A 20,767-nucleotide genomic window follows, 5' to 3' on the forward strand; every position below is an offset into this window, starting at 1 on the left:
TTGCCACAGCTCGCATTGATGTGCCATCCTGGATGAGCTGCACTACCTGAGCCACTTGTGTGGGTTGTAGACTCCGTCTCATGCTACCACTAGAGTGAAAGCACCGCCAGCATTCAAAAGTGACCAAAACATCAGCCAGGAAGCATAGGAACTGAGAAGTGGTCTGTGGTCACCACCTGCAAAACCAGTCCTTTATTGGGGGTGTCTTGCTAATTGCCTATAATTTCCACCTGTTGTCTATTCCATTTGCACAACAGCATGTGAAATGTATTGTCAATCAGTGTTGCTTCCTAAGTGGACAGTTTGATTTCACAGAAGTGTGATTGACTTGGAGTTACATTGTGTTGTTTAAGTGTTCCCTTTATTTTTTTGAGCAGTGTATATTGACATAACCTGAAAGGCCACTTAGCAAGGAAGAAGCCACTGCTCCAAAACCGCCATAAAAAAGACAGATTACGGTTTGCAACTGCACATGGGGACAAAGATCGTACTTTTTTGAGAAATGTCCTCTGGTCTGATGAAACAAAAATAGAACTGTTTGGCCATAATGACCATCGTTATGTTTGGAGGAAAAATGGGGGGCCTTGCAAGCCGAAGAACACCATCCCAACTGTGAACCACAGGGGTGGCAGCATCATGCTGTGGGGGTGCTTTGCTGCAGGAGGGACTGGTGCACTTCACCAAAAAAAATGGCATCATGAGGAAGGAAAATTATGTGGATATATTAAAGCAATATCTCAAGACATCAGTCAGGAAGTTAAAGCTTGGTCGCAAATGGGTCTTCCAAATGGACAATAACCCCAAGCATACTTCCAAAGTTGTGGCAAAATGGCTTAAGGACAACAAAGTCAAGGTATTGGAGTGGCCATCACAAAGCCCTGACCTCAATCCTATAGAAAATGTGTGGGCAGAACTGAAAAAGCGTGTGCGAGCAAGGAGGCCTACAAACATGACTCAGTTACACCAGCTCTGTCAGGAAGAATGGGCTAAAATTCACCCAACTTATTGTGGGAAGCTTGTGGAAGGCTACCCGAAACGTTTGACCCAAGTTAAACAATTTAAAGGCAATGCTACCAAATACTAATTGATTGTATGTAAACTTCTGACCCACTGGGAATGTGATGAAAGATATAAAAGCTGAAATAAATAATTCTCTCTACTATTATTCTGACATTTCACATTCTTAAAATAAAGTGGTGATCCTAACTGACCTAAAACAGGGAATTCTTACTAGGATTAGATGTCAGGAATTGTGAAACTGAGTTTAAATGTATTTGGCTAAGGTGTATGTAAACTTCTGACCTCAACTGTATACAGTCATTGAGGTGGACAATTCCATCAATTCCAGGTATGTCCAAACACTTGAATGGGTGTGTATTTGTATTTATTATGGATCCCCATTAGCTGCTCCAAAGGCAGCAGCTACTCTTCCTGGGATCCAGCAAAATTAAGGCAGTTATACAATTTTAAAAACATTACAATTCATTCACAACAGATTTAAGTGTGTGCCCTCAGGCCCCTACTCTTCTACCACACAAAATCCATGTGTAAGTGTGTGTATAGTGTGTATGTTATCGTGTGTTTGTATGCATGTGTCTATGTTTGTGTTGTTTCACAGTCCCCGTTGTTCCATAAGTTGTATTTTTATCTGTTTTTTAAATAAAATTTTACTGCTTGCATGAGTTACGTGATATGGAATTGAGTTTCATGTAGTCATGGCTCTATGTAGTACTGTGCGCCTCCCATAGTCTGTTCAGGACTTGGGGACTGTGAAGAGACCTCTGGTGGCATGTCTTGTGGGGTATGCATGGGTGTCTGGTGCATTCAACATGTCAATACCTCTCACAAATACAAGTAGTGATGAAGTCAATCTCTCCTCCACTTTGAGCCAGGAGAGATTGACATGCATGTTATTAATGTTAGCTCTGTGTACATCCAAGGGCCAGCCATGCTGCCCTGTTCTGAGCCAATTGCAATTTTCCTAAGTCCCTCTTTGTGGCACCTGACCACACGACTGAACAGTAGTCCAGGTGAGACAAACTAGGTTCTGTAGGACCTGCCTTGTTGCTGTTAAGAATTCAGAGCAGTGCTTTATGGACAGACTTCTCCCCATCCTTGCTACTGTTGTATCAATATGTTTTGACTATGACAGTTTACAATCCAGGGTTACTCCAAGCAGTTTAGTCTCAACTTGCTTAAATCCACATTATTCATTACAAGGTTTAGTGAATGATTTGTCCCAAATACAATGCTTTTAGTTTTTAAAAAATATTTAGGACTAACTTATTCCTTGCCACCCATTCTGAAACTAACTGCAGCTCTTTGTTAAGTGTTGCATTCATTTCATTCGCTGTGGTAGCTGACGTGTAGTGTTGAGTCATCCGCTTTACTCAAAGCCAGTGGCATGTCGTTAGTAAAGATTGAAAGAAGTAAGGGGCCTAGACAGCTGCCCTGGGGAATTCCTGATTCTACCTGGATTTTGTTGGAGAGGCTTCCATTAGACAGGTAACTCTTTATCCACAATATAGCAGGGGGTGTAAAGCCATAACACATGTTTTTCCAGCAACAGACTATGAACTATAATGTCAAAAGCCACACTGAAGTCTAACAAAACAGCCCCCACAATCTTTATCATCAATTTCTCTCAGCCAATCATCAGTCATTTGAGTAAGTGCTGTGCTTGTTGAATGTCCTTCCCTATAAGCGTGCTGAAAGTCTGTTGTCAATTTGTTTACTGTAAAATAGCATTGTATCTGGTCAAACACAATTTTTCCAAAAGTTTACTAAGGGTTGGTAACAGGCTGATTGGTCAGCTATTTGAGCCAGTAAAGGGGGCTTTACTATTCTTAGTTAGGGGAATTACTTTTGCTTCCCTCCAGGCCTGAGGGCACACACTTTCTAGTAGGCTTAAATTGAAGATATGGCAAATAGGAGTGGCAATATCGTCCGCTATTATCCTCAGTCATTTTCCATCCAAGTTGGCAGACCCCGGTGGCTTGTCATTGTTGATTGACCATTTTTTCACCTCTTCCACACTTACTTTACGGAATTCAAAATTACAATGCTTGTCTTTCATAATTTGGTGTGTGTGTATGTACAAAGTTCTTCTAATGATTTATCATATTTAGATATTCAAGCCTACCTGACAACTTCATAAGTTATATGTATTTAACAGTAAATATAATTTGGTGGACACCTGAAAAACTCAACATGATGTATGTGGCTATAGAATGACTACAGCGCTTTGGTTACAAAGACCCAGGTTTCCCCAAAGTGGGGTTTGTGGTACCATTTGGGTAACATAACAAAATGAACTCCTCTTGTGAATCAAAATAATGATGGTCTTAGTGTCAGACCTATTACTAGGTCAAATAGAAAAGCAAAGGAGAAATCCTAAACCACCACAGGAGGAACATGGCAATACTTCTACACTCCTCCGATGCAAGTGCACTGCACCAAATATATATTTCATTTTTAAAGTAACCATTCTCATCTTTCACGGTCAAGCAGACAACAAACAGCAGTCCAACGTAATCAAAGAGTGATTTTAAGTTCCTTCAGGAATTCTAAATCAAAACATTAGTCAAGTCCATCATAAAAAACATCATCCAGCATACACATCGTAAAAACTCTAAAATCAGTGATAAAAATAGATCTGTAATTATATTGAAATGCAAAAATCAGATTTAGATTCTAATTGCAACTTCAACATGGTTTCGCTATATACAGCTAGGTACTCTACTGTAAAAGTGCTGGCTTTCATGTCAGTAATCATTTAGTGTAAAAACTCCACAGTGAAATCTCAATAATACTGTAAGAGGCAGACACACACAAAGTCCTGTGATCCTTTCCTCAGGTTGCAGTCTCGCCTCCATTAATACTTTGAAAAAGGGCCATCTGCTAGCACCACCATTTCGGAGCTAGAGGCCACAGTTGCTCCAACGCACTGAAGTTCGGCTGGAGAATCTTGGTTCCTCGTCCCCGAAAAAACAAATGTTTGTGGGAGCTGAGGTTTGCACTTAGATAAGCCTGGAGTTGCGGAGGAACTGGATGAGGACTTTGTAAATGAAGCTGTATTGTGAGATGGTCTGCACCATCATCATACGCTGCTGCCGGAGCATGTTGAGAACGGTCGGGATGTCCAGCATCTGGAGGAAAGAGGGGGAAACAGGACACAGACACGGGTTTACAAAAGGAGTATGTTATTGGATTGGTTCATGGGCCGATTGATCTAAACTGTGGTGAGATGTGATCAATGCCTACATTACTGATGGAATAGACTAGGGTTCAATCCTGGCGACATTATTCATTTTTAGGCCTTCTACATAGCCCAGTAATGTAATGGTAATATACATGTAGACGTTAGTTAGGTGTTTACCTCGTTGTGTTCCAGACAGGCGATCATGATCTCAGAGAGGATGACCACCCCGGTGCGGCCCACTCCAGCGCTACAGTGGACCAGCACGGGCAGGTTGGTGTTCTTTGGGTCGCTGGTGCTGTTGGTGTGTCTCCTCACTGACTGGATCTCCTCCAGGTACACTGGGGATAACATTGAAATAAGATAATTATTTATTCTATTAACCAAACTAAATAAAAACAGTATTTTACAACACAAAATCTCAAGTTATCACTGAACACTCATTTAACTTTGACTGGAACTGCCTTCTTGACCTGCTCTCCCTTGGAATAGAGATTTCCTATCTTAAAGGGACTTCCTGGTTTGAATACATGTTATTCCAACCGGTCCACTCACAGAGGAAGCCCTTGAAGTCCTCAGGGCAGCCGTGGTCGGGCCAGTCTGTGTACTGCAGGTGCCACACAGTGCGCTCCTGGCCCGTCAGCAGGTGTTTTATCTTCAGGCCTGTGGTGGCGTAGCAGCCTGAGTCTGTCCTGAAGCGCGTGGTGATCTTTAAGCGTCCGTACGTCACCGTGTTGTGGCGGGAGCCGAGCCGTGGCCAGTAGCGGAAACTCTTCTCCCTGCCACCCTCCTGCAAAGGGGTTAGAGGCCAAAGGTTAGCCAGGGTCAAAGGGTAATGTTATTGCTTAAAGCGCAGTATGCCTTCCTAGATCTGAGGTCATGCAATAACAGTAACAACAAACCATGGACATACAGACATAATAAAGTCCAGTGTAACACACACACACACACACACACCTCTTCAGCTGTAACCATGGCAATGATGGCCACGCCCTGCTCCCACACCATTTGCCAGAAGTCCTGACAGGTGTTGGAGAGAGGGCCTTGGGAAGCGATGTAGCTCCACTCGTCTCCGCCCACCGTGATCTAGGAAATGCCCGAGGAGAGATATGGTTATAAGTGACCTCAACCGCTGTAAAAGCATTTACAGTGCCTTCAGAAAGTATTCATACCCCTTGACTTATTCCACATTTTGTTATGTTACAGCCTGAATTCAAAATGGATAAACAATTAAATAATGTCTCACCCATCTATACATAATTCCCCAAAATGACAAAGTAAAAACATTTCATTCGTTGCATGCCACTTATTACTATGGCTGGGAATTGCCAGGGACCTCACGATACGATATTAACACAATACTTAGGCGCGGATACAATATGTATTGCAATGCTCACGATTCTATATGTATTGCAATTCAATACTGTGATTTTATTGTGTTTTGATGTTCCAAACATATTGCTCACTATATGTCTGCTGAAGAGAGACAAGAGAGAACATGATATTTTGTTGTTGTTGATTAGTCATGGAAATAAAAGTGCTGAAAACATCCTGGCTCCATTTAAAAATGCTTATCAAAGAGACAATGAATGCATAAAGCCCTAAGCCATCAGCAGTCATCTGGAATGAAGAACATTTCTAGGAAGTGGAGAGGAGGCATTTATGGGAAGCTAACCCTAACCTGGGACCTGGGAAACACTGCACTAGAGCAAAGACATTCATAAATGTATGGTGTATGTACAGGTAACTGCCGAAATAATGGAACCACTTGAGTAAATAAGGGATACAAAGTATATTGAAAGCAGGTGCTTCCACACAGGTGCGGTTCCTGAGTTAATTAAGCAATTAACATCCCATCATGCTTAGGGTTGTGTATAAAAATGCTGGGCAGGCCATTATTTTGGCTATGCCCCAATAGGATGACAATGCCTCCATCCAAGGAACATTGAAGCTGTTCTGGCTCTTGGTGGCCCAACGCCCTAATAAGACACTATGTTGGTATTTCCTTTATTTTGGCAGTTACCTGCAGGTCTGTGTTTTTAGCTATCATTGTCGGTTCACTGGGTTGGTTCACACTATGGAGCCGAGCAAAGCCATACTACTCTGAACTAGTTACGCATCCACCATAAAAATGCTGGAACCATGCAGGAAAAGAGAATGCGAGGAGAACATTTCCAAGCCAGCATGGTAGGGTTCAGGTCGGCACGGTACTATGAAAAGGGTATTAGTGTGTCCATTACCCTAATGTGCGAGGCGTTGATGTAGCCAGTGTTGTTCTCCTTGGTGGGCACCAGCTCCACACGCGTGTCGTCATAGGGCAGCACGTCCTGGAAGCGGTTCCTCTCACCACTCTCCGGCAGCTGGGCGATGCTGCAGTTGCCTGCCGGACGCCGCTTGGCCACCTGCTCATACTCTGTGAACACCATGCCCTGCTCCATGCGCTGCTCCAGCACCTTACACTGAGAGAGAGAGACACAGACAAGGGTTAATGACAGAGACCTGGAATTGTTCCAGTAGGTATAAAATGATTGAAACGCTAGTGTTGTGAGTAACTCTGCAATAAATAAAGTTACTTTTCCTCATAGCTGTTAAGTTCATGTTTTAAGTATCCCTATATTTCTGTTATTACGGTGCTATCACTCTGTTATTAGAACGTCTGAGCAGTAGTCTCACGGGAGATGGACCTGGCCTGGAGTGTGATGGCGACTTTGTACTGCGGTAATACGGTGAAGTAAACGTTGTTAAACTGGAACCTAGTCGTTGTGTCATTTTGAGTTAACATTGGTAGCAGAGGATGGTTAATACCTACAATGTCCCACCTCGCTTCGACGAGAAGAGGTCGTATGAAAGTTGATTTTTTTTTACTTGGAATCTGGACACGGGTTACTAATCTGGACAAGAAAAAGCAAGCACTTGCGGTGGTATTATCGCTCAAGGGAAGAGCGAGAGATCCAGCACTGGAAATATCCGTGCAAGATTTGAACAAGGATGACGGTATGAGAACTTTGATCAGAGCACTGGATTCTGTGTTTCTTAAAGAAGAGAAAGGCTGTGCCTACGAGGCATATTCAAACTTTGACAGTGTTACTAGAGACATTTCGGTAGCAATGACGGACTACATAATTGATTCCGAACAGAGGTACAATAGGATGCGCAAGTATGACGTGGTTCTCCCAGATTCAAGTTGCTAGATACTGCCTGTCTGGATGGTAGGGAGAATCAGTTGGCTTTGACTGATTGTACTGTGCTGACTTTTGCGTCAATGAAGTCAGCACTAAAAAGGATTTTTGGTGAAAAGACGTCTGTCGGGCCAATAACAGATGGATTGCAAGTGAGTGACGCGGCATATACACTGAGCAGCAGAGAAAAGGCGCCAACAAGTCACGTTCTCAAGACAACCAGACGAGGGCGCCATTGCCTGGCACAAATCCACTGGACAGGTATGGAAGGAGATCAACATGTGCTATTTGTCAAAGCACTTACCAATGGGTTAAAGACTGTCCTCATAAAAATGAACAAGTTAAAATAACAGAGGAAAATTTAAACCCAGATGGAGCAGTGTAACATTACACTGTTTTCAAACGAATCTGCTTCTGAGATCTTTATAGTTGAATCCTTAGGATCTGCTGTGATTGATACTGCATGAACACGCACAGTGTGTGGTGCAAAGTGGCTTGATAGCTATGTCAGTGAACTAAATCTGAAAATATGATTGACACACCAAGCAACAGAGCTTTCAAATTTGGAGATGGGAGAGTCGTCCACTCTACCTAGAGAGTCAAGATACCAGCAAAAATTGGTCAGACTAAGTGTCACATTGAAACAGAGGTGGTCCCTGTAGATATTCCCTTACTATTAAGCAAGGCTTCCCTCAAGAAGGCAGGGCCTGTACTAGACATAAAAAATGACAAGGCAGTGATGGTTAAACAACCAGTGACCCTTGAACTCTATTGTATAAACATTTTAGACAAAGACATCACACAGAGTCCATGCAAAAATGAGATTCTGACGGACATAGAGCACATGGAGATTCTGACAGTCACAGTGAACATGACCACTGAGGAAAAACACAAAGTATTGTTAAAACTTCACAAACAGTTTGGACATGCTACAGTTGACAGACTTCAGAAATTACTCAGCAGTTCTGAGAATAATGATGACAGTATTTCCATTCTACGGTAGATAGTTGACAGTTGTGAGACATGCCAGAAATACAGCAAACCTAAGCCCAGACCAGCTGTTGGTTTGCCACTGGCTTCCAAGTACAATGAAACAGTGGCTGTAGATCTACATGAGCTAGGACCAAGTGTGTGGTACCTTCACATAATTGACCACTTCCAACGCTTCAGTGCTGGAAGCATTGTGAATACAAAGAAACCCAGTGAAATCGTCAAGCACTTCATTCATTCCTGGATAAGTGTGCATGGCCTGCCCCAGAAATTGTACAGTGACAATGGAGGAGAATTCAATAATAATGAAATAAGAAAAATGGCTGAGAAATTCCAAATGGAAGTAAAGACAACTGCTGCATTCAGTCCATGGAGCAATGGACTTCTGGAGAGACATAATCAAACACTCACAGAGATCATGCTGAAAGTGAAGCAAGACAATGGATGTGACTGGAAAACAGCCCTAGATTGTGCGTTGAGTTTTTTGCAATCAAAGCCCAATGTTCATGTGTTAAACGCTCTACAACAAAGCTTTCTTAGTGTCCAACAAGCTTTCTCTGCCCTTAACATTGTTCTGAACATCTCCAAAACAAAAGGTAATGTGGTTTGGTAAGAAGAATGCCCCTCTCCCCACCGGTGTGATTGCTACCTCTGAGGGTTTAGAGCTTGAGGTAGTCACCTCATACAAGTACTTGGGAGTATGGCTAGACAGTACACTGTCCTTCTCTCAGCACATATCAACACTACAGGCTAAGGTTAAATCTAGACATGGTTTCCTCTATCGTAATCACTCCTCTTTCACCCCAGCTGCCAAACTAACCCTGATTCAGATGACTATCCTACCCATGCTAGATTACAGAGATATAATTTATAGATCGGCAGATAAATGTGCTCTCGAGCGGCTAGATGTTCTTTACCATTCGGCCATCAGATTTGCCACCAATGCTCCGTATAAGACACATCACTGCACTCTATACTCCTCTGTAAACTGGTTATCTCTGTATACCCGTCGCAAGACCCACTGGTTGATGCTTATTTATAAAACCCTCTAAGGCCTCACTCCCCACTATCTGAGATACCTACTGCAGCCCTCATCCTCCACATACAACACCCGTTCTGCCAGTCACATTCTGTTAAAAGGTCCCCAAAGCACACACATCCCTGGGTCTCTCCTCTTTTCAGTTCGCTGCAGCTAGCGACTGGAACAAGCTGCAAAAAAACACTCAAACTGGACAGTTTTATCCCCATCTCTTCATTCAAAGACTCAATCATGGACACTCTTATTGACAGTTGTGGCTGCTTCGCGTGATGTATTGTTGTCTCTACCGTCTTGCCCTTTGTGCTGTTGTCTGTGCCCAATAATGTTTGTACCATGTTTTGTGTTGCTGCCATGCTATGTTGTCGTCTTAGGTCTCTCTTTATGTAGTGTTGTCTCTTGTCGTGATGTGTGTTTTGTCCTAATATATATATATATATATATATATATATATATATATATATATATATATATATATATACACATACATACAGTGGGGAGAACAAGTATTTGATACACTGCTGATTTTTCAGGTTTTCCTGCTTACAAAGCATGTAGAGGTCTGTAATTTTTATCATAGGTACACTTCAACTGTGAGAGACGGAAACAAAAATCTAGAAAATCACATTGTATGATTTTTAAGTAATAATTTGCATTTTATTGCATGACATAAGTATTTGATACATCAGAAAAGCAGAACTTAATATTTGGTACAGAAACCTTTGTTTGCAATTACAGAGATCATACGTTTCCTGTAGGTCTTGACCAGGTTTGCACACACTGCAGCAGGGATTTTAGCCCACTCCTCCATACAGACCTTATCCAGATCCTTCAGGTTTCGGGGCTGTCGCTGGGCAATACGGACTTTCAGCTCCCTCCAAAGATTTTCTATTGGGTTCAGGTCTGGAGACTGGCTAGGCCACTCCAGGACCTTGAGATGCTTCTTACGGAGCCACTCCTTAGTTGCCCTGGCTGTGTGTTTCGGGTCGTTGTCATGCTGGAAGACCCAGCCACGACCCATCTTCAATGCTCTTACTGAGTGAAGGAGGTTGTTGGCCAAGATCTCGCGATACAATCCATCCTCCCCTCAATACAGTGCAGTCGTCCTGTCCCCTTTGCAGAAAAGCATCCCCAATGAATGATGTTTCCACCTCCATGCTTCACGGTTGGGATGGTGTTCTTGGGGTTGTACTCATCCTTCTTCTTCCTCCAAACACGGCGAGTGGAGTTTAGACCAAAAAGCTCTATTTTTGTCTCATCAGACCACATGACCTTCTCCCATTCCTCCTCTGGATCATCCAGATGGTCATTGGAAAACTTCAGACGGGCCTGGACATGCGCTGGCTTGAGCAGGGGGACCTTGCGTGCGCTGCAGGATTTTAATCCATGACGGCGTAGTGTGTTACTAATGGTTTTCTTTGAGACAGTGGTCCCAGCTCTCTTCAGGTCACTGACCAGGTCCTGCCGTGTAGTTCTGGGCTGATCCCTCTCCTTCCTCATGATCATTGATGCCCCACGAGGTGAGATCTTGCATGGAGCCCCAGAACGAGTGTGATTGACCGTCATCTTGAACTTCTTCCATTTTCTAATAATTGCGCCAACAGTTGTTGCCTTCTCACCAAGCTGCTTGCCTATTGTTCTGTAGCCCATCCCAGCCTTGTGCAGGTCTACAATTATATCCCTGATGTCCTTACACAGCTCTCTGGTCTTGGCCATTGTGGAAAGGTTGGAGTCTGTTTGATTGAGTGTGTGGACAGGTGTCTTTTATACAGGTAACGAGTTCAAACAGGTGCAGTTAATACAGGCAATGAGTGGAGAACAGGAGGGCTTCTTAAAGAAAAACTAACAGGTCTGTGAGAGAGAATTCTTACTGGTTGGTAGGTGATCAAATACTTATGTCATGCAATAAAATGCAAATTAATTACTTAAAAATCATACAATGTGATTTTCTGGATATTTGTTTCAGATTCCGTCTCTCACAGTTGAAGTGTACCTATGATAAAAATCACAGACCTCTACATGCTTTGTAAGTAGGAAAACCTGTAAAATCGGCAGTGTATCAAATATTTGTTCTCCCCACTGTGTGTGTGTGTGTGTGTGTGTGTGTGTGTGTGTGTGTGTGTGTGTGTGTGTGTGTGTGTGTGTGTGTGTGTGTGTGTGTGTGTGTGTGTGTGTGTGTGTGTGTATGTGTATGTGTGTGTATATATATATATATATATATATATATATATATATATATATATATATATATATATATATATATATATATATATATATCTATATATATATATATATATATATATATATATATATAATAAATAAATAAATAACACACAAAACACACACACACTACCGTTCAAAAGTTTGGGGTCACTTAGAAATGTCCTTGTTTTCAAAAGAAAAGCAATTTTTTTGTCCATTAAAACATCAAATTGATCAGAAATACAGTGTAGACATTGTTCATGTTGTAAATGGCTATTGTAGCTGGAAACAGCAGATTTTTTATGGAATATCTACATAGGTGTACAGAGGCCCATTATCAGCAACCATCAGTCCTGTGTTCCAATGGCACGTTGTGTTTGCTAATCCAAGTTGATCATTTTAAAAGGCTAATTGATCATTAGAAAACCCTTTTGCAATTATGTTAGCACAGCTGAAAACTGTTGTGCTGATTAAAGAAGCAATAAAACTGGCCTTCTTGAGACTAGTTGTGTATCTGGAGCATCAGCAATTGTGGGTTCGATTACAGGCTCAAAATGGCCAGAAACAAATAAATTTCTTCTGAAACTCGTCAGTCTATTCTTGTTCTGAGAAATGAAGGCTATTCCATGCGAGAAATTGCCAAGAAACTGAAGTTCTCGTACAACGCTGTGTACTACTCCCTTCACAGAACAGCGCAAACTGGCTCTAACCAGAGTAGAAAGAGGAGTGGGAGGCCCCAGTGCACAACTGAGCAAGAGGACAAATACATTAGTGTGTCTAGTTTGAGAAACAGACGCCTCACAGGTCCTCAACTGGCAGCTTCATTAAATAGTACCCGCAAAACACCAGTCTCAACGTCAACAGTGAAGAGGCGACTCCGGGATGCTGACCTTCTAGGCAGAGTTGCAAAGAAAAAGCCATATCTCAGACTGGCCAATAAAAAGAAAAGATTAAGATGGGCAAAAGAACACAGATAGATTGGAAAAAAGTGTTATGGACAGACAAATCGAAGTTTGAGGTGTTCGGATCACAAAGAAGAACATTTGTGAGATGCAGACCAAATGAAAAGATGCTGGAGGAGTGCTTGATGCCATCTGTCAAGCATGGTGGAGGCAATGTGATGGTCTGGGGGTGCTTTGGTGGTGGTAAAGTGGGAGATTTGTACAGGGTAAAAGGGATCTTGAAGAAGGAAGGCCATCGCTCCATTTTGCAACGCCATGCCATACCCTGTTGACGGCGCTTGATTGGAGCCAATTTCCTACTACAGCAGGACAATGACCCAAAGCACAGCTCCAAACTATGCAAGAACTATTTAGGGACGAAGCAGTCAGCTGGTATTCTGTCTATAATGTAGTGGCCAGCACAGTCACCGGATCTCAACACTATTGAGCTATTGTGGGAGCAGCTTGACCGTATGGTACGTAAGAAGTGCCCATCAAGCCAATCCAACTTGTGGGAGGTGCTTCAGGAAGCATGGGGTGAAATCTCTTCAGATTACCTCAACAAATTGACAACTAGAATGCCATAGGTCTGCAAGGCTGTAATTACTGCAAATGGAGGATTCTTTGACGAAAGCAAAGTTTGAAGGACACAATTATTATTTCAATTAAAAATCATTCTTTCTAACCTTGTCAATGACTACATTTCCTATTAACTTTGCTATATTTCCTATTCAAACTCATTTCATATATGTTTTCATGGAAAACAAGGACATTTCCAAGTGACCCCAAACCTTTGAACGGTAGTGTATATTTTTTTTAAATTCCAGCCCCCGTCCCCCAGGAGGCCTTTTGCCTTTTGGTAGCCGTCATTGTAAATAAGAATTTGTTCTTAACTGACTTGCCTGGTTAAAGAAAAAGTTAAATAAAAAATATAAATAAATGGCTACAGCCCATACCAACTAGAGTTCGGGCAGAACCCTAATCTTCCCTCTGTACTGGTTGACAAGCCACCAGCACTAGAAGGGACCAGTGTGAGTGCATGGGTGGGACAGCACCTTTCAGCACTACATGCAGCGAGAAAAGCGTTCACTGAAGCAGAGAGTTCAGAGACAATTCGCAGGGCTCTGCGTAAACAGCTTCGACCCACAGATGAGAAGTACGAGACTGGAAACAAAGTGTACTACAAGAGTTGACTGTCAAGAGTGGAAAGGACCGGGAGTAGTCATTGGCCAAGATGGTGTGGTGATATTTGTGAGGCACGGAGGCACCATTGTCAGGGTGCCTCACTCAAGATTGCGGAAAGTAAATGACGTGTATATTTTGGTGTCCGAATGAAATATTTTCCAATATCAACAACCAATTTATACACATTTTATGTTATGTAACTATGCCCTTTCTCTTTTTTTGAGTCCTAAAAGAGTTAATGGTTAAATGTGAAAGAAAACCTGTTACTTTCGGTGCTCTAAAGTTAAAAATGTGTCCAAAGACAAAAGCAATCTATATAAATGTTAATAAAACATCTCAAATCATAACAAAACTGTCAAACGATTATTCTGGCATGTTTTTTTAAGGGTCTATTGCACTATACGTCTGTATGGGTAAGACAGTTTAGGCAGAAAGGTTTTAAATACTTTAATACTTTTGTCCGGAAAAATAGCCTTCATGATTATAATTCGGTGCAACTGACATAAAGTCACCATTTTGGATCAAATCTCATGGTACTCATGTGACATCATTAAGATCCCTATAAGATACCCTTTAGTTAAGAATAAAGGTTAGCAAGTCTCTCGTAAATCTTTGATAAGTTTACATTTCCACTCCCTGTCAGGTTTTACCCCAAACATCTGATCATTCGGTGCGACCGCTAAAAAACTATTAAAATGTTGAATTATCTGAAAAGCGTATATTTTATTTCGATAATCAAGATGCATCCTTGATGTCAAAGTCAAGTGTTCACATGGGTGCATAAGCAGTTGCCTCTAAAACATGTTTATGTGAGAAAAGTCATACGGTGTAACCAAAATGAACATTCGGAGTGACCAGAAATTCCGGTTATACCATGACTAAACGGCTGTACTGAATTTTTGTCTTTGTATTAAGTTGTCTATTAATCTGTACATCGTTTTTGTACACACAAATGCATCATATCTCCTTTTAAGTAAAAACACAAGTGTTTGTAGGGTAAGGGTGTTGTCAGTTTTTTTTGTTTTATAGTATAGCACATCAAGCAGCTAATACTGAAAATATGTTTACGTAAATAACTACTATCTATTAATCTATCTTAATTGAGGGTCAATTTGCAGATTCCTTTATCAAGCAAATTCCTTTATCATCAGGACACATTACTGCTGACTCAGTTGCAAATTGACCACAGAAATCCAGGCGTTCCACTTGGGGGAGTAGACAGCAGGCTACGATCCATACAAGTGGTGTGTACACATCAGAGGGAAGCCAGTCCTACGCCACCATATCTGACTCCCTTAGACATGATGAGAGAGCAGTATGGGCTCACCTGGAGCCTGTCCTAGGAGATGTCAAGAACAAGAATCCCAAATCATGACACTCCACACGATGAGCGATGGTCCCGTCACCCAATACAGAAACAAGAAGAACATGTACCTACTCAGCACTCTGACATACAGTACCAGTCAAAAGTTTGGACACACCTACTCATTCCAGGATCTTTCTTTATTTTTACTATTTTCTACATTGTAGAATAATAGTGAAGACATCAAAACTATGAAATAACACATATTGAATCATGCAGTAACCAAAAAATGGTTAAACAAATCAAAATATGTTATATTTGAGATTCTTCAAAGTAGCCATCCTTTGCCTTGATGACAGCTTTGCACACTCTTGGCATTCTCTCAACCAGCTTCATGAGGTAGTCACCTGGAATGCATTTCAATTAACAGGTGTGCCTTCTTAAAAGTTAATTTGTGGAATTTCTTTCCTTCTTAATGTGTTTGAGCCAATCAGTTGTGTTGTGACAAGGTAGGGGGGTATACAGAAGATTGCCCTATTTGGTAAAAGATCAAGTCCATATTATGGCAAGAACAGCTCAAATAAGCAAAGAGAAACGACAGTCCATCATTACTTCAAGACTCGAAGGTGAGTCAATACAGAAAATTTCAAGCACTTTGAAAGTTTCTTCAAGTGCAGTCGCAAACACCATCAAGCACTATGATGAAACTGGCTCTCATGAGGACCGCCACAGGAAAGGAAGACCCAGAGTTACCTCTGCTGCAGAGGTTAAGTTCAATAGAGTTACCAGCCTCAGAAATTGCAGCCCAAATAAATGCTTCACAGAGTTCAAGTCACAGACACATCTCAACATCAACTGTTCAGAGGAGACTGCATGAATCAGGCCTTCATGGTCAAATTGCTGCAAAGAAACCATTACTAAAGGACACCAATAAGAAGAAGAGACTTGCTTGGGCCAAGAAACACGAGCAATGGACATTAGACCGGTGGAAATCTGTCCTTTGGTCTGATGAGTCCAAATTTGAGATTTTTGGTTCTAACCGCCGTGTCTTTGTGAGAAGCAGAGTAGGTGAACGGATGATCTCCGCATATGTGGTTCCCACCATGAAGCATGGAGGAGGTGGTGTGATGGTGCTTTGCTGGTGACACTGTTGGTGATTTATTTAGAATTCAAGGCACACTTAACCAGCATGGCTACCACAGCATTCTGCAGCAATACGCCATCCCATCTGGTTTGCGCTTAGTGGGACTATCATTTGTTTTTCAACAGGACAATGACCCAACACACTGTGTAAGGGCTACTTGACCAAGAAGGAGAGTGATGGAGTGCTGCATCAGATGACCTGGCCTCCACAATCACCTGACCTCAACCCAATTGAGATGGTTTGGGATGAGTCGGACCGCAGAGTGAAGGAAAAGCAGCCAACAAGTGCTCAGCATATGTGCGAACTCCAAGACTGTTGGAAAAGCATTCCAGGTGAAGCTGGTTGAGAGAATGCCAAGAGTGTGCAAAGCTGTCATCAAGGCAAAGGGTGGATACTTTGAAGAATCGAAAATCTAAAATATATTTTGATTTGTTGAACACTTTTGTTTAATACATGATTCCATATGTGTTATTTCATAGTTTTGATGTCTTCACTATTATTCTACAATGTAAAAAAACAGTACAAATAAAGAAAAACCCTTGAATGAGTAGGTGTGTCCAAACTTTTGATTGGCACTGTGTATTCAAACAAATCACCTGGAACCTTTCTGAAAAGGCCCACGGGAAGGGGGCACCAGATGGCGTGGGTGGGGCTGTGAAACGTTGTGCAGACAAACACATTCAACAGGAGGAGGATGTGCAGATTCCCAAGGAACTCTTCGAACTACTCAAAGAGTGGATTGAGCATCAAGTTCTTTTGGATTACAGATGTCACTAAGCACGATGAAGCTGTGCCAAACAACCTTTCTGGAGTCAAAGGAACCATGACATTCCTTTGACTCCAGAAACCATGAAATTGCAATAGATGCAAGACAATTACAGTTGGATAAGACATTACTCTGCCTGCTTGATGTTCTGTTTGGCAATCAAATCCATTTCAACAACATGCATAAACTCTGCAAATGTAAAGCAGTATGAATGTCTAGATTCTACAGAAAACATTACAGTATCCACCCCTAGAGCTAGAGCAACCCTTCTCTATAATACTGTTCATGTAAAATACCACACTGCCTCTGCGCATAGGTGGTTTCAAAACCAGTCTCTCTAGCTGCAAACCAAAACACACAAGAAGCGTTGAAGAGGTTCCTACTAAAACGAAGCATAAAAGAAACCCCATTCAGCAAACCAAAATAAACAGTGTTAAAGGGACAACACTAGTCTAGAGCAGTGCCAGTGCCTACCCGCTCGTCGTTGGAGGCCTTCTCAGGCTCGTCATTGCCCCCTTCCTGCAGGGGCAGCCTGGACAGGGTCAGGCCGTTGAGGGCTGCCACCTTCAGAGGACCCATCTTCTTCAGCTCAGCCCGCTTCTTCATGCCCTGGTGTTACGGAGGACAGGGAGAGAGAGGTAGAGGGGAGAGAGAAAGAGTGAGTGTGGATGAAGCTGACAGTGTCAGTGAGGGAGATGAGGGGGAGGGACAGAAACGACATAGCCTGGTTGTGCCTTCCCGTGGAATGCTACCAGACCAGCTATTGAGGTCGCCAGCCACATTCCTTTCAGCTACAGGTGCACAAGGTGTCATGGTGAATTGGTCTGCAACACCCAACTGCCCTGAAACTACCCAGAATACCCCTGCATTGGTGGATCAGTGAGTTTAGGAGTGATTATGATGTCACATGTTTAGTCACCTGACCAACAGAGAGTGTTTGTTATTGGTTGAAATGAGCATGGCCCACTCCTGGCCTTTGGGACATTCCACTATGTGTTGTGTGACACTGTGGTGTAAATGATAAGATCATTCAAATGTCAGACATCTTAGCTATGAGGAAAAACTGATTTTAACTGACAAAGAAATTAAGAAGAGTCTCCATGACATGAAGATTGGGTAACAGCTGTTCCTTGAACTATGAAATACACACGGACACCTCTAGTCAAATTTAGTAGTCAAATTTACTTTGAAAAAACTACACTAAAAACACAGACAGCGAGTGAGGCAGTGGAGACTGGACCTACTATGGTGGAACAAAGGATACTATGGCGGAGGAGAGAGTGTAAGACTCACGGCAGGAGGCAGGCCATCAATGGGTTTCTTCCCAGCAGGAATGTTTGACACAGGCCTCTTCTTGATGAAGTCCTTCTTGGCCTTCTGTTTGTTCTGCCCACTAATGTCACCGTCAGACACCGAGGGAACCATCCTGCCAGGCTGCCCACCCGCCAACAGGTTCACTGGCTCCGCCTCCTGGATCAGTGTGTGCACCTGATACGCCGGGAGGCCTGACAGGACAGGGTCAAGGGAGGAGCTAATGGGATATGCGGGCGGGGGCTCCAGGGGAATCTGGCCCAGATTGGTTAGAAGCTGCTGCAGGTCAGACCCAGACAATAGTGCATCGTAGGATTTGGGGGTATGGCGTCCGCTCTCATCCTCAAACTCCTCCTCCTCGCTGCTGTGCACCAGCATGGTGGCGTCCGACAGGGACTTCTTGTGGCCGTAGCGCACGTCCTCCTTCCCCTCCCCCCCGTCGTCTGACTTGGTCCGCTCCAGGAACACGTTGAGCTGGGAACTTGAGGAGGGACCATGCGGGGCCAGAAGGGGGATGTCAGCAGCCGAGACAGATACAGTCCTTTCCTTGACCCTCATGCCCTTCAGGCTGTAAGCCAGGCCAGCGATCTCGAGGGAGTTGCGTTTGTGTGCGTTTTGCTGGTGGGGGTCGTTTTGTGGGGGTCCAGCCATGAACAGGGGCTCAGATACCTCCTGCAGGGAGTGGGCTACAGGCAGACTGTCCTCCTGGAAGGTCTGGACAGAGTGGTGCACGCGCCGCGTGATGATCAAGTCCGGGTTGCTACTGCTTACATACAGGTGGCGATACAGGTCTGGCGTGCTGTTAGCGGGCCGCGGGTGGGCATTGTATGGGTAGGGGGGTGGAGGGCGGTACACTTGGGTCCTCATGATGTTGGCTGCAGGGTACTCCTGCGCCTGCTGCAGCTGGACATTGGTCAGCTCGGGCACACTGACCGCCCCCACCACTGGCCTCCTCTCTGTGGGGTAGGGGTACGGGGAGGGGCTGTGGAAGCTGGAGTTGAGGTGGAAGGAGTAGTGGTGGTGCACTCCTCCTCCACCATGCTCTCCTCTGATCTCAGGCTGGCTGTAGACCAGGGGGTCCGGCCTACTGTAGGCGTACGAGTTCCCAATGTGCAGGTTCCTCATGGAGTGGCTCTGGCGGTGCTCGTAGGCCTGCACCATCCCCCCTCCACCTCCCTGGTTCTTCTGCCTCATGACCGTCTCGTAGTCTGGGGTGGTGCGGTAGGAGGGGGGGATGAGGGCACTGTGGCGGTGCGAAGGCACGTAGTCGGGCCGGGTGATGTCACTTCCTGTGATGGAGGGGTTGGAGGACATGGGCGAGGGCTGCATGTAGTGCTGGGGATTGGTGAGGGAGCTGGTGCTGTGGGCACTGTACACGCTGCCGTTACGCAGCCGCACGTTCCCACCGCCACTGTTGCCGTACTCGAGTGGTGAGCAGTCCAGGCTGGTCTGGGAGTGGTAGTAGTAGCCGTTCTGACTGTTCATGTACAGGTTGTCTGAGAGGTAGGACAAAGATAAGACAAAGGTCTTGTTAAAACTACATTATACCCATTCAAATAATCCATCAATCAAAGCATTGTTGCATGACTAAGCTCAAATAAAGATTCCATTTGGGTGCAGCAAACAGTAAGCTGACATTCACCCTCATCTCAGAGTTCATTAACAGGGCTCAGATAGATGCATGATGATGATTAAAAATATAGATGAAACACCAGTGATCTTGGTAAGGTCAGACCTAACTCTATAGGTACCTTGTGAGGATGTGTAAGGCTCAGTGAAGTGGCCATTGTAGTGCATCTGTGGCGGGGGCATCATGTAGGCCGGGGGCTTTGGCTGCACAGAGGGGGATCAAACAACATGATTCAGTTACTACAGACATGATCTTAATGCAGCCCAACAGCATGGAATTACACACAAATCTAATAGTGTGCTGAAGCACTGGCCAGGGATGTTTGTCATGTGCTGCGTTTCACTGGCCCTAGATTAGAGGGTGAGCGTGTGTGTTTCAGAAAGAAAGTGTGTGTGTGTGTGTGTGTGTTTGTGGTTCACTGCCAGCGTACCAGAGACATCCTGGTGGAGGATTGCCGTCGCACTGGGTTCATAGCAGTAGGCTGGGTTTGGCTGAGAACAGGAACATAAAAACAACAATGAAACAAACAGGTAGTAGAAACAAACAGGCTTTCTTTCAAGTTGAAAGGGACTCAGGGGAAGTAGTTTGAGGGAGGCTGAATAGCTCAGCTCAACTCTTCTCTCTTAAATTAAATCTACCTTCATCGCATTGAAAGACGGGAGCAGTATTCAGGAGAGAACTCATTTTCTTACGTTTTTCTTTCACATACATCATCTCTCCTCACCCAAATACAAAATGTTTCGAAAGTGTTGAGGAGAGGATTGTTGATTATTGGTGCACGTCATTTAAATGTAGCTAGTGTGTTTTGGAGGGCTCTGGTTGGTTTTTAGGAGAGGGTGTTGGCTCTCTGAGGAGACCTGTACTGTAGACGGGTGGCCGCGG

At 43.7% G+C, this 20,767-nt stretch overlaps 1 protein-coding gene across 1 annotated transcript; it reads right to left on the bottom strand.

Moving 5' to 3' along the window:
- Nucleotides 1–3,524: 3,524 nt before the first annotated feature.
- LOC311119587 (tyrosine-protein phosphatase non-receptor type 21-like) lies at nt 3,525–20,528 on the bottom strand. The gene is made up of 9 exons (XM_084194259.1): nt 20,316–20,528; nt 20,007–20,088; nt 18,238–19,751; nt 17,419–17,553; nt 6,439–6,657; nt 5,156–5,284; nt 4,754–4,988; nt 4,379–4,539; nt 3,525–4,148 (listed from the first exon to the last, which is right to left on the bottom strand). Exons 1-9 carry the CDS (start codon nt 20,355–20,357, stop codon nt 4,020–4,022), a joined length of 2,646 nt encoding a protein of 881 aa, XP_084050385.1. The 5' UTR covers nt 20,358–20,528; the 3' UTR covers nt 3,525–4,019.
- Between the last annotated feature and the right edge of the window lie 239 nt (nt 20,529–20,767).

This window comes from Coregonus lavaretus, assembly GCF_964263955.1.
Source record: "Coregonus lavaretus genome assembly, contig: HAP1_SCAFFOLD_7855, whole genome shotgun sequence".
Taxonomy (NCBI): domain Eukaryota; kingdom Metazoa; phylum Chordata; class Actinopteri; order Salmoniformes; family Salmonidae; genus Coregonus; species Coregonus lavaretus.